Here is a 14,050-nt window from a genome sequence, read left to right as displayed (position 1 = left end):
CTCCAGTCAGAACTATACAGCTACAGAACATTCCAGTACAGTGATTCTTCGCATTTGTAGATACTTCTAGAATGTACTCAAACCAAATATAGAAATTAAAATTATACAGTCCAGGTGAGTTTTTAACTCGTGACCCTCCATGCAACAGTTTAATATCACCACCACTACACCACAGTGCTACTCAGCTTCTTCTGCAACAAAATAAAGCTGTGACATGCTGTGTAAGAGCAGTTGCAATAGTGGTGTGAATTTATCTGTTGTTTCATATACCATTCACGTTAGAAACCTGGTGAAATAGTGATATAAACACATACGTTCAAATTTTGTGCAACTTAAGTGTTTATATCAAATGTGTAATAACGTAAAGTGGAATGGTTTCATTTACAAATTTCACAAAGGTTGCGGACTGAGTCATCGTCAAACTTCTGCATTGTTCCCCCCCCCCCCTCCCCTTTTTTTTTTTTTTTTTCCTAACGTTCTGGGAAGTTCTGTGCCAATGTATAAAACCTTTACCATTCAAAGGATTGATAAGTTTTACAGCTTCAAGGGAAAGTATATTGTAAATAGTCTTCACGGGTTTGCCGCCGGAGCACGTTGTGCAAATTCCACAATATTTCCTTGGAACAACTGTACGACATCTTCAGGTGGTTCAACCTCGCTCGTGGCTAGGTACGACTGATGATATCCGCTCACTGACACCCTGTTTTTAGAACACATGCGTGAAAAATGTGCAGCCACGGAAATCGTGTGTGCGCAGTGGTTTGCCACATTCAAACTCCCTCTACCAAAAATTGCAGAGCGGCTCTTCTGCACATGCGCTGTACACTGCGTTTGTCAGCAGTTCAGCTAGACGTTACTCACCAATGGTCGTAGTAGGCCAGTGTTATGGCGGGCCTGTTATCGAAGAATCTTGATTTTCGCATCGTGATTTAATAGCAGTCAATGCAGGGTTCCAGGCTGTGCTCAGTCGAAATCCCATATCCTTGTTGATGAGATCATCAGCTGTACGGATATGTATTGCTTCCTTAATGACGCAGTCCCATAAAGATGATGCCCGGGATAAAACTTGCATCTTTTCATAAATCATACAATGTCCTGTATTCAGGCAGTGTTCCGCAATTGCCGACTTTTCTGGTTGACAAAGGCGTGTATGACGCTGATGTTCATCGCAGCGTTCTGTACTCTGTGGCATGTCTGGCCTATAAACGCTGCTCCACAATGACAAGGAATCTTGTACACACCACATTTCCTCAGTCCAAGGTCATCCTTAACCAATCCCAAAAGGTTTCTCAGTTTTGCAGATGGTTGAAAAACACACTTAATTCCATATCTTCTGAGGACTCTTCCAATTCTTGACGACGTGACACCAAAATATGGCAAAAAGGCCAAAGTGGTGGGTGTCTTCGTATCTTCATTCTGCCCCATAGATTGAATTCGCCTGGGCCTGAATGCATTACGTATCTGTCTCTCAGAATAGCCGTTTTGTCGGAACACTGTCTTCAGATGTTGTATTTCACTTGACAGGCTCTCAGGGTCAGATACCAATCAAGAATTGGAAGAGTCTTTGGAAGATGCAGAATTAAGTGTGTTTTGTTTTTCATCCATCTGCAAAACTGAGAAACCTGTTGGGTTTGGTTAAGGATGACATTGGACTGAGGAAATGTGGTGTGTACAAGATTCCTTGTCATTTTGGAGCAGCATATATAGGCCAGACATGCCACACAGTACAAGAATGCTGCGATGAACATCAGTGTCATACAGGCCTTCGTCACCCAGAAAAGTCGACAACTGCGGAACACTGCCTGAATACAGGTCATTGTATGATTTATGAAAAGACTGAAGTTTTATCCACAGCATCATCTTTCTGAGACTGTGTCATTAAGAATGCAATACATATCCATACAGCTGATAATCTCTTCAACAAGGATACGGGATTTCAGCTGAGCACAGCCTGGAACCCTGCATTGACTGCTATTAAATCACGATGCGAAAATCAAGATTGTTCGATAACAGGCCCGTCATGACACTGGCCTAGTACGGCCGTTGGTGAGTAGCATCTGTCCGCACTGTTGACAAACACAGCGTGGGAGAGCTGTTCTGCGATTTTCGACAGACAGAGTATGAATATGGCAAATCACTGCACATGCGCAATTTCTGCAGCTGCACGTTCTTCTCACGCTTGTTCAAAAAACGGGGCGTCGGTGTGCGGATACCATCAGTCGTATCTAGTCACGAGCAAGGTTGAACCACCTGAAGATGTTGTACAGTTGCTCTGAGGAAATATTGTGGAATTCGCACAATGTGATCCAGCGCAAACCCGTGAAGACTATTTACAACACATCTGCCGGGAAAGCTTGAAGAGTCACATCTGGAAAGTATATTGTCACTTAACATGAAAAAAATATTGTTTTACATGGGGTATAGTGTATTTTTCACCTGGGAAAAAGGGTTTTTTTAGATGGGAAATCTGGGAAAATCAGAGATATTTTTTTTGGCCATGTACACCCTGGCAAAAGAATAGATTGCAACTCATTGTAAAGATAACATGTTGAGGTGCAGACAGGCACAACGTAAAGAATATTACATACTGAGCTTACAGCCAAAGCCTTCTTCAGAAAAGAAAACATTCAAACAAGTAAGCATATCTCATACACACATGTCCACTATCTCTGACCGGAAGATATTCCAGCCTGGTATTTTAATGCTATTATTTATTGAAAAGACATTCATTGCTAAAAGTCGCATCAGCTACAAAGGGTAGGAGGATTGAGGAGAGACTCTATGGTCAGCTGAATTACATGTGAATTTTTGTATTAAGTGTAACTAAAAATAATTATAGAATCTGGTAGAATAGTTCAATATTTTTTAAAAATTAAGTACACAGTAGGCATGAAGTACATGCCCAGACCAATCCACTGACATTGCCAAGGTTAACATATTCTATCAAGAGAGCAACCAAAATGTTTGTGTTTCACTTTGTTTTTTACAGTACTGTGGAATTTTGAAGACACACAGAACTAAGTATGTTGATAACTCTTGCTTAATTAATTAATAGTATCAATGTTTCTTTGGTTATAAGTGTTGTATTACTACAAGTCATTGTTTTACATTTGGTTTTAATGTGTGTTACCAATTTGGATGTATCAAGAAAGTCTTGCTGAATTGTTCTCTGTTCTGATTATTACAGGAAAGGAGAGCTTGCAGATGTGAGAGAAAGAGGAAAATCAAACATAGTCATGATGATGCCTGATGAATGCAGGTGATTATTTGTTTCAATAGACATTTCAAGTATATTGTTTCTGCTCTTAAGATCTGTAACATTTTGAAACTACTATATGTCTCCCTGTTTCTCTACTGGATGTCACCCTCTACTTTCTTCTTTCTTCATCCTCTTCCTAGCTGCCCACAGACAAAAGCAAAGGGTCCTTTCCTATGAACAATCTGCAAATGAATTACCTGTATCTTCAGATGTCTGCCTTGCATATTGTTCAGATTGTCATTAATTCTTCAAAAGATAGAGTGAATAATAGTATAATTGGCTATAAATGTGTGTAAATTCCAATTGAGATCAACTTCAGTTGCTGAGAGACATAGCACACTTGCACACTAGTTGCACTGAGTATTAAATTTTGGTTGTATTTTTGCGCTAACATGTAACCCCATGGTTTCGTCTTTGCCTTGCTTTTGTCAGGAAAATACAAAATGTAATTTTTACATTCACTAAAAGCTTTTGAGTGTGTAAGACACATATTTCATGAACACCTAGACATCAAATAAATATAATATTTAATATTAATTTATTTTGAACTCCAACAAAAATTCCAAAACACTAATTACACAGGCCAATGATGGAAAAAAACTTTTTTGCTGAAAATACCTTATTCTTATGTTTTTTAGGGTGGGAAATCCAAATATGATACTTAAAAAACTGTATCACCCACCTTTTCTTCGCATTTTACAATTAAATTTATTAAATGAAGTGATTAAAATGTAGTGATTAAAATGTAGTTAAAATAATTTAAAAGGAGGTCTAATGAATGTAGATGACGTTGGTAGCAATGCTGAAAAACATTTGCTGGCAAAGAAAGGTTGATTCCATTTTTGTGTTAACAGATGGTGGTATGTTTACAGTCAACTGAACCTCACTTTCCCGTTTCCTGTACATGTGCTCAGTACAATGTCTAATCGTGGTTGTAAAAACTCTGCTGACAGTTTTTGTTATATTTGTGGTGAATTTGTGATCAAAAAACACCAAAGAAACATTACAGACTTTGTGAAAAATGTTTATCTATCCTACTTTGGATCTAAACTTGGTGATCAACGTAAATCTTGGACGCCGCATAAGGTATGTTAAGTGTGTGTTGAAGCTCTGAGAAAATGGTCCAAAAAGGAGAAAAAAGCCTTTAGATTTGCTGTTCCTATGATATGGAGGGAGCCAAGAAATCATTCCGATGATTGCTTCTTTTGCAGTATTCATGCTACTGGTCATAATTCGAAAAACAAGAAGGTAATAAGCTACCCTAACCTTCCGTCTGCCATCTGACCAGTAGGGCATGGTGTAGATTTGCCGGTTCCGGAACCACCAGATGATTTAAATTCTGTTCCAACAGAAGTATTTTCTGATGTACAGTCTGATTTAGATGAACCAGATGGTGATGAATTCCATTGTAATACAGGTAGTCTAGAGCCCAAATTGTTTACTCAGACCGAGCTTAACAATTTGGTTAGGGTTCTGGGTGTAATGAAAGAAAAATCTGAATTGCTTGGCTGTAGATTAAAAGAATAGAACCTATTGGCAGTTGGAACCAGCATATACATGTATAGAAAGAGAGAGCAGCAATTTTCCAAGTTTTTTCAACAAGAAGGTGATTCAGTAAACTGCTCAGACATTCCCAGTCTGATGAATGAGCTTGGTATTGAATACAAAAAGGAAGACTGGAGGCTATTTATTGATTCATCCAAAACTAGTTTAAAGGCTGTTTTATTACACAATGGTAACATATATGCATCTATACCTGTTGGACATTCTGTACATATGAAAGAAAGCCATGAAAACCTAGAAATTGTGCTAAGTAAAATAGGCTATTCTGCTCATGGTTGGATGATATGTGGCAATCTAAAAGTAACATGCATGCTCTTTGGTCAGCAAGGTGGCTTTGCCAAATTTCCATGTTTCTTGTGTGAATGGGACAGTAGGGCTAGGAATCAACATTGGTGCAGAAAGGACTGGCCTGTGAGGGAGTTATTAAAATGTGGTGAGAAGAACATTCTATGCAAAAACCTTGTAGATCCAAAAAAAGTACTCCTACTACCTCTACATATAAAGTTAGGCCTAATGAAACAGTTTGTAAAGGCTTTGCCGAAAGATGGAATATGTTTTAAGTATCTCAGCCAAAAGTTTCCACACGTTTCAGAAGCTAAACTAAAAGAAGCCGTCAGAAAATTGATGTTTGATGTTAACTTTGAATCCACAATGACCTTAAATGAGAAAGAAGCATGGGTATCATTCAAGCAAGTCGTTACGAAGTTCTTAGGACATGAAAAAGACCCAGAATACGTTTCAATTATAGCTACAATGTTAAAGAAGTTTAAAACTTTAGGATGTTTAATGAGCCAGAAAGTTCACTTTTTGAACAGTCAGCTTGATTACTTCTCGGACAATGTGGGAGAGATCAGTGAGGAGCAAGGAGAGCATTTTCACCAGGACATTAAAGTGATGGAAATATGTTACCAAGACCGCTGGAACACCAACATGTTGGGGGCTACTGTTGGTCACTTCACTGAGAAGTACAGCAAGCAGATCATCGTAGAAAAAGCGTCACAAGAAGCTTCAAAGAAAAAAGAGAAAGAAAATATAAACCAATTCCAGCTGACAAGTGAAACCTCTATTAACACATGTTATTGTTTTAAGTAGCTTACTGTAAATACAAACCATGCTTATGTTGTAACAAAGCATTTCATTAATTTCCCCATTTACCATATAGCATAGGATTTTTATACTATATAATAAAAAGCATATTGCTCGAAAACTATAGGTGATACAAGAAAACTAAGGCTAGATTTGGATTTAGCACATAAAAATCTATAAAGGTCAGCTATCAAAGTAAAAAAAGTTTTTCAAATAAAATTTTTCATTGGTCTGTGTTATTCGTTTGTTGGGGTTATGCTATCATCTGTTGAGCAACTGGGGTTACCTTTTTTTCAGTTTAAAATAATTTATTTGGCTCAGTAATTTGTGAAAAGTTCCATTGACAGTGTCTGTTTACTGTGGACACCACATCTGTACTTCTGGTAATTTATCTGGTCACTTTGTGTTTTTAATGAATAACAATGATATTTCCTCATGTTTCTTACTGTTGGAGACTATGAATTCCAGTTCTGATGAAGACTATCAGACTTCAGATGAAATTAAAGATTTACCTCTTGTCTTGTCATGTCATCTGTTTCTTCCAGGACTTCAGAATTTAACTCAGTTTGTGATTCACCATATTTATTACTGTTAAATTTAACAAATTGTGGCAATCATCTGGTTTGTTTTAAGTGCTAAAGTTGCTTTTCGCAGTAATAATACATCACCTAGCACAGGTACACTGTGTGATCAAAAGTATCCGGACACCCTCAAAAACATACATTTTTCGTATTAGGTGCATTGTGCCGCCAACTACTGCCAGGTATGCTGTATCAGTGACCTCAGTAGTCATTAGACATCGCGAGAAACCAGAATGGGGTGTTCCGCAGAACTCACAGACTTCGAACGTGGTCAGGTGATGGGTATCACTTGTGTCATACGTCTGTACGTGAAACTTGCACACTCCTAAACATCCCTAGGTCCACTGTTTCCAATGTGATAGTGAAGTGGAAACATGAAGGGACACATACAGCACAAAAAAAAATGGTTCAAATGGCTCTGAGCACTATGGGACTTAACATCTGTGGTCATCAGTCCCCTAGAACTTAGAACTACTTAAACCTAACTAACCTAGGGACATCACACACATCCATCCCCGAGGCAGTATACGAACCTGCAACTGTAGCGGTCACGCTACAGCACAAAAGCATGTCTGTTGACTGACAGACAGCTGACAGTTCAAGAGGACCATAATGTGTAATAGCAGACGTCTATCCAGACCATCGCCCAGGAATTCCAAACTGCATCAGGATCCACTGCAAGTACGATGACAGTTAGGTGGGAGGTGAGAAAATGAAACCTTGGATTTCATGATTGAGCGGCTGCTCATAAGCCACACATCATGCTGGTAAATGCCAAACAATGCCTCGCTTGGTGTAAGGAGATTGGACAATTGAACAGTGGAGAAACTTTGTGTGGAGTGACGAATCACAGTACACCATATGGCGATCCGATGCCAGGGTGTGGGTATGGCGAATGCCCGGTGAACATCATCTGCCAGCGTGTGTAGTGCCAACAGTAAAATTTGGAGGTGGTGGTGTTATGGCCTAGTTGTGTTTTTCATGGAGGGGGCTTACACCCCTTATTGTTTGCATGGCACTATCACAGCACACCACCTTCTTGCTTCCCACTGTTGAAGACCAATTCGGGGATGGCGATTGCATCTTTCAACACGATTGAGCACCTGTGCATAATGCACAGCCTGGGGCGGAGTGGTTACACGACAATAACATTCCTGTAATGGACTGGCCTGCACAGAGTCTTGGCCTGAATCCTGTAGAACACCTTTGGGATGTTTTGGAATGCTGACTTTGTGCCAGGCCTCACAGACTGACATCAATACCTCTACTCAGTGCAGCACTCCATGAAGAATGGGCTGCTATTCCCCAAGAAACCTCCCAGCAACTGATTGATGGAGGCCTGCGGGAGTGGAAGCTGTCATCAAGGCTAAGGAGGTGGCAACACCATACTGAATTCCAACGTTACCGATGAGGGCACCTGAACTTGTAAGTCATTTTTTCCAGCCAAGTGTCCAGGTACTTTTGATCACATAGTCCACCTGGTTCAACAACCAGAGTGCAAAAAAAAAAAAAAAAAAAAAAGAGCGCTAAGTGGGAAATTCTTCAGCATATAAAGTTATCGCGGCTGAAGACTGCTCAACTCACTTCTTTGATTGGGGACATTGCAGTGCCTCCACCACTAATGAGGAAAAAATTTCTTTCTGGTGAGCTGGCAGTTCTTCATTACTTCTAAGGATCTGAAAGGGACTGGTGTGGCAGGTCCCAGGAATTCTTATTCCCCTATTCCACTGCTTGGTCCTGGGAAATCAGCATGAAGATGGTATCAACTGTACAGTTCATAGACACGTCATCATGGTACAGTGTCAGCAGATTGTGACTGAGTAGAGCAGTGATGGCACAGCTCATAGTGTTGACAGTATTGGCATATTAGCTGGCGTAGAAAGGGAAAACAAGCTCTAGTACCATATGGTCATCATCGGCAACAGCTTGATTAGATCATGAAATATAATGCACTAGTGTATGAATAATCCATCAATAGACTTACAGTACTTGCCTGTAGTGTAAAGAGTTAGTGATTCATGTGGTTATGCAAGCCTTGTTTTTCTGTCTTCTGTCATACATAATACAACGTACATCTGGCAGTAAGCATATAAATTCGTAATTTCTATTATATAACAAATTTTTGATTAATTGTTGTATATACAGGTATGTATAAGTTCATGTCATATGTTTTATTCATGGGGTTGCTAATGCATTGGCATTCTTGTGTGATTTGGTTGGTCACTCACTTTGTTTATGTTGTGATTCCAGAGGCAGTCCTCTTTGTACTCTAAAATGTTGTGCACAAGGCAATGCCCACTTGTCATTCATAAGGCATTTCCCCTCTTGATGTTAATGTTGCGTCATTGTCACTAATTAACTAGTACTGCCCCAGAATTCTCTTTAAGTCGTAACTAAAATATTTATTGACCAATAGACAAAGTGTTACCTAAACAGCACCTGACTAATCTAAACACTTCATACACATAACTGTGCATGATAGTAAAGTATCATTATACATCCTGTACACACATGTATTGTCACAGGAGCCTAGCGAATTCAAGATATCACACATTAATTAGTAAGCATTCACTCAGGGACCAGTGTAAAAAATATTCGCAAATCTCATGGATTCAACAATTATATTATGCCTTTACCACAAAATTCAGTTGCGAATAGCTTCAGTGTATCCATTTAATTATAAATTAATGCTTGATAAGAATACTGTAAGCCAGTCTCTTCTAAACCACTAATCTTTCTGTGAAAATATACAAGGAGAAGGAAAGGAAACAAATCATTTGAGAAGTTTAAGTTTCTGTACACTCTTTTATGCATAGTACTGTAATCACATTTGATTATTCTAATCTCTACGGGGCAGTTCTGTACCTTTGTGCAGTTCCCATGACAGTAGTTCATGTATCTCTTAAATAATACAGAGAGTTTCCATTGGTATAAGACTAATCGTAAAACTTCTTAAAATCCAGTTTTTACACAATTCATGACATGTCCAAGTAAGTCTCCAGTTTCTTTCAGTCTGACACAGGTTGTAGTTAGTGTCATGTGATGCAGTAAATGATGATTGATTCCATCAGTTGACACATACGTTGGTCGAAATCAATAACTTAACTTCCCTTGAAGCCAGTATTGGCAGATGCAAGGAACATATTGCAAACTGATTTTTGCCCTGTCTAATATGCGATTTAGATGTGTTCTCTGTCGTCACGGTCACTGAGCCTATGAAACGTGAAAAGTGTAGTTGTTTGTTTATGAAAGTGTTGAAATTATCAATTTTACTTTTGTGGAGCTATGGCCTGCAAACAAAGAAAGCTAGCAATTCAGCAAAAGCTGTTGATCATCCACAATGTTGATAACAGTTGTAACCAAAAACTTCCAGACATGGTGATGAAATAAAATTTTATTTAGCCCCATTTATTTGTGCAGCAGACCCAAAAGTAAGACAGTATTCTTAATTGCTGAAGCTAATGATTCCTGTAAATAGAAAAGGAAGAACATTCATGTGTTGACATTCAGTGATGTGGGAAATAGTCCTTCAAACTGTTTTCAAGGACAGAGAAGTGGCAGAATTCCTATAATCTATTCATCATAAGAATAAACCTGATTTAAACAAACACAAATGTGATGATTGGTCAGAAGCCATAGCGCACTTACACTGGTGGCGGTACGTCCTGCTTATGTGTTAGGTATCTTATTACTAAGTTATGTTAAATGAAACTTTAAGATATTCAAATGTACTAACAGCAATCAACATTTTTCTTAATCACGCTTTAGCTACATAGCTTTTATTTCAAAAATCGTGTACAGTCACAGCCTCTGCAGCGTTGTGCTCTGATTGTCACGCTGTTAATGTGCGATATGAAAATGACTGAGGCTGCTTTCTGTTCTGTAGGGAAACACGCATGGAACATGGTTAAAAAGTGCCGAGAAATTGACTGTTCTTAATGTTTTTCATAAATTTATGGAAATTATCAACTTTGAAGTTTTTCCAGCATTGTGTACATTGCAGTTGACAACCAAAGTCACATTGAACATGTAGTGCAGTTGGTAGGATAATGGAATGTGAAACAAATGTGGTTATTCGCGCGTTGGTTCAAATCTCCCTAACATCGCCCCCCCCCCCCCCCCCCCCCCCCCCCCCGTTCAATTTTAAATATCTACATCTTGCAATTATAAAACTCATAATCATTTTTTTATGAAAAATGCACGTCTTCTTGTTTCTATCTGCATATTGGATGCGAAATTCCTGTTTCCATCTCAAATACAAATTCTTAATTATCGATGTTTTATGAAAGACTGTTCATAAAAGTTGTTTAAATTAAGAAAACCTAACAATTTAATTTTTAAGCCAAAAACGAAAAACCAAATCCCCTTTATTTGGACTATATCCATCGTTTTATACTACAGAGGTAGATAAATATTGCAAAATCATGAAAAACAATCATTTTCACAGCATTGAGCACATCATACAAATGCTGCATTTTTACATTTGCTACTGTACCATTACAATATGAACCCAACAGAACTGATCTGGATCCAAGCTGCGAGATTTGTCCCGAGAAGCAACAAGACTGTTAAGCTGCCTGATGTACTGGAACTAACGCACACAGCTTTTTCACACATCACTGCGGAATGCTGGTGGAATATAGAACGGCTTATCATAAAAGAACAAAAGAAAATGGTGTGCCTGGTTGGCTTCGTAGAATCTGTAGTTGATAGGCTCATTATCAACGTAACAGGTGACACTTCCAGAAATGAAATGTATTTCTCGGATAAGAAAGGAGCTAAGGCATTATCAGACGACTGACTGTAAGTAATACCTTTAGTGGCTTCAATATTTAACTATATGCTGAAGTTCTTCAATACTCTCTTTTGTTACACACAGATTATGCAGAAAAATTACCTGTGGTTAACTCAGGAATTTTCATCTTTTTTGTTTTTTATTACGATAGTACGTTAACTAAAAACAATAATGTGTTGTGGTTTTCGTATAGTTGTGTAAGGAGCGTATTGTGGGAGATTTGCAGTATTATTTCATTGTGCTTAAAAATTAAATGACATTTGAAGCTGTATTGTTCCTCTGCTCATTTCTTTACGTGTGAACTGCAGCTGGCCACGTCACTGCAGTCTAGCTGTACCAGCTGACCAGCCAGTGCTGTCCAAGTTAAATGCGCCGGTAAAGCTGTTGTCCCACATTATCGCTAAGTCGATGTGCGTGTAATGCAGGGCACAAAATGTACCCTTATAATCGTACTTGACAGTACTCCAGACAGCTTGGCTGCAGTCCCACGTGAAACGGAAATCCAATGAGGTTCCAGCAAACACGGAAGAATACATAGTGCAATGTTTACATCAGGTTTATTCTTATGATGAATGGATTATATAAACAGAAAGGTACTGCAAGAGAAGGCTCATAAAATCCCTTTAAAAAGTGGCATTCAGAATTTCAGTGCAACAAATAGCTGGTTGTGTATTTTTTTTAAAATATCGTAATCTATTATTTGAAAATGTAAGCCGAGAAAATGAACCTGCAGTCATAGGAAGTTTAAACTGTCAGAAGGGCTTTACATTGCCACGATTGATACAGGGTTATGAGCTCAGAGCCCTTTTCAGTGCTGATGAAACTGGTATATTTTATAGTTTACTTCCTACAAGATCATATTCTGTTAAGGGAGAAGATTGCCATGTAGGTAAAAAAAGGGATGACAATGCTATTGTGTGTAAACAGTGATGGAAGTGAAAAATTTTAAATTCCTAGGTGTTTCAGAAACATAAGGACACTTCTCTGTACTTAAGACTACAACAGCAGAGCCAGGATAATCTCACAAATATCCACTAGATTTTTCAGTTGTTTAGGTTTGAAGATGGGTTCAGCATGAAGGAAAATTGTATTTAGTATTGACTGATGCCGTATAAGTCCCAAGGAAACATAATTTCTGTGGAATGTGAATGCTGAGTTCCATTCTCCAATCTGCACAAGTCATCTGTAGCCTCTGGATCTATCATAATACACTCATTTACAGCCAAATACAGAGTAGCTGCAGTGGAAGTGAGTTTCATTCCTTGAGAAGAATGAAGTGTTGAGGCTCGGCACTTTACAGGCCATTCATATGTTGCTGCCTGGAATTGTATAAAATAACAGACTGTGTTAAATTGTTTCGCAAAGACTGGCTGTGGTGCATCACTTGTTGAAGACGACAATGTTCCAGAGCAATGGAATAAGATCATTGGTATTTCTGAAAACTTGACATTTCAGGTCTTTGTTTGTTGTGATGATGACATCCACACTCAAGAATGATGCAAGTGAAATGTGTAAAATGCTTGTGAAGGAACACTGAAGTAGGAGCTGATGGTGACAACGAAGAAGAAGAAGAAGAAAGGAATGTGGTTGCACCAAGTTTTGCTAGTGCTGTATAATGAATTGATACCATCAGGAAAACCGGCTGAAGTGATGAACTTGTTCAAATGGCTTCTTCAAATGTGTTCTCTGGTTTACATTAAATGCTGTTGGTGTGTTTCTGTGTCCCATTCTGCTGTCTCTCTCATTACTGCAATCGAGCTACTTCCATATCTCAGTGAATAAAAAGTTTATAAGTATTTATCATACAACATGTCCGCCCCGGTAGCTGAGTGGTCAGCGTGACAGACTGACAATCCTAAGGGCCCGGGTTCGATTCCCGGCTGGGTCGGAAATTTTCTCCGCTCAGGGACTGGGTGTTGTGTTGTTCTAATCATCATCATTTCATCCCCATCGACGCGCAGGTCGCCGAAGTGGCGTCAAATCGAAAGACCTGCACCAGGCGAACGGTCTACCCGACGGGAGGCCCTAGCCACACGACATTTCATTTCATTTCATACAACATAAGTGCTTTTTTTTTTAAAAAAAAAAGAAAACCCTTGTTTCGATGTCTTGAAGCTTTTATGAAATGTGACAGGGATGGAATTGAGCACACCGTGCATGATCGTCTGCTGGATGTAAAAGCCAATATTTCAGGAGTGAAATGAGACATCACTCTGCTCTCAATATTGAATGAAATTTTGATATCTTGTTTACATGTTGTACACAGCAATGCATGAGCTAAAATCAACCATATGCACAGTCTACATAATGCATTTTTACCTCTGCAAACTCTTTGAAATTTGAATTTAATGCAGCACAGTAACTACGACGAGTAATGAAGAGAAATTCAGTCCTTTATTGAATACAGATGTGACATTGAAATCAAATGTTTTTCATTGTGTGATTGTCTTAAAAATGGATGATAAGTATTTCATAGTGGCCGGAACATTGTTTTTCAGCACAGCTAACAGCATTAGGCAAGCAGTATTGCGACAACAAAGCTGTGCTCAGCACGGGATGCAAACAGGACATCTGTAGCAGTCAAAGAGTTACGGAAAACATTTGGGTCCCCAGAGATTAGTTAAAAAGGGGTTTTACTGTAGTCCTTTCTCCTTTCGTAGGTAGCACAACAGCTATACACTAGGATTCAGAAGTTTTGTGGTGATACGTGGTCCTGTGCATAAATACTTCCTTTTTTAATTCAGCAGTGATGCTTTGGTAAGATTA

General features: G+C 38.8%; 1 protein-coding gene across 1 annotated transcript in view; it reads left to right on the top strand.

The window, feature by feature from the left end:
- LOC124776695 (DNA-directed RNA polymerase I subunit RPA1) overlaps positions 1 to 14,050 on the top strand; it is a 307,614-nt gene that overhangs the window by 49,588 nt on the left and 243,976 nt on the right. The window contains exon 6 of the mRNA XM_047251802.1: positions 3,188 to 3,259. Within this exon, the coding sequence (XP_047107758.1) occupies positions 3,188 to 3,259 (72 nt within the window). The remainder of the gene's footprint in view (positions 1 to 3,187; positions 3,260 to 14,050) is intronic.

This window comes from Schistocerca piceifrons, chromosome 1 (assembly GCF_021461385.2).
Source record: "Schistocerca piceifrons isolate TAMUIC-IGC-003096 chromosome 1, iqSchPice1.1, whole genome shotgun sequence".
In the NCBI taxonomy this organism is placed as follows: domain Eukaryota; kingdom Metazoa; phylum Arthropoda; class Insecta; order Orthoptera; family Acrididae; genus Schistocerca; species Schistocerca piceifrons.
The sequence above is the reverse complement of the archived record's forward strand: the minus strand, read 5'-3'. Positions and strand labels throughout refer to the sequence as shown.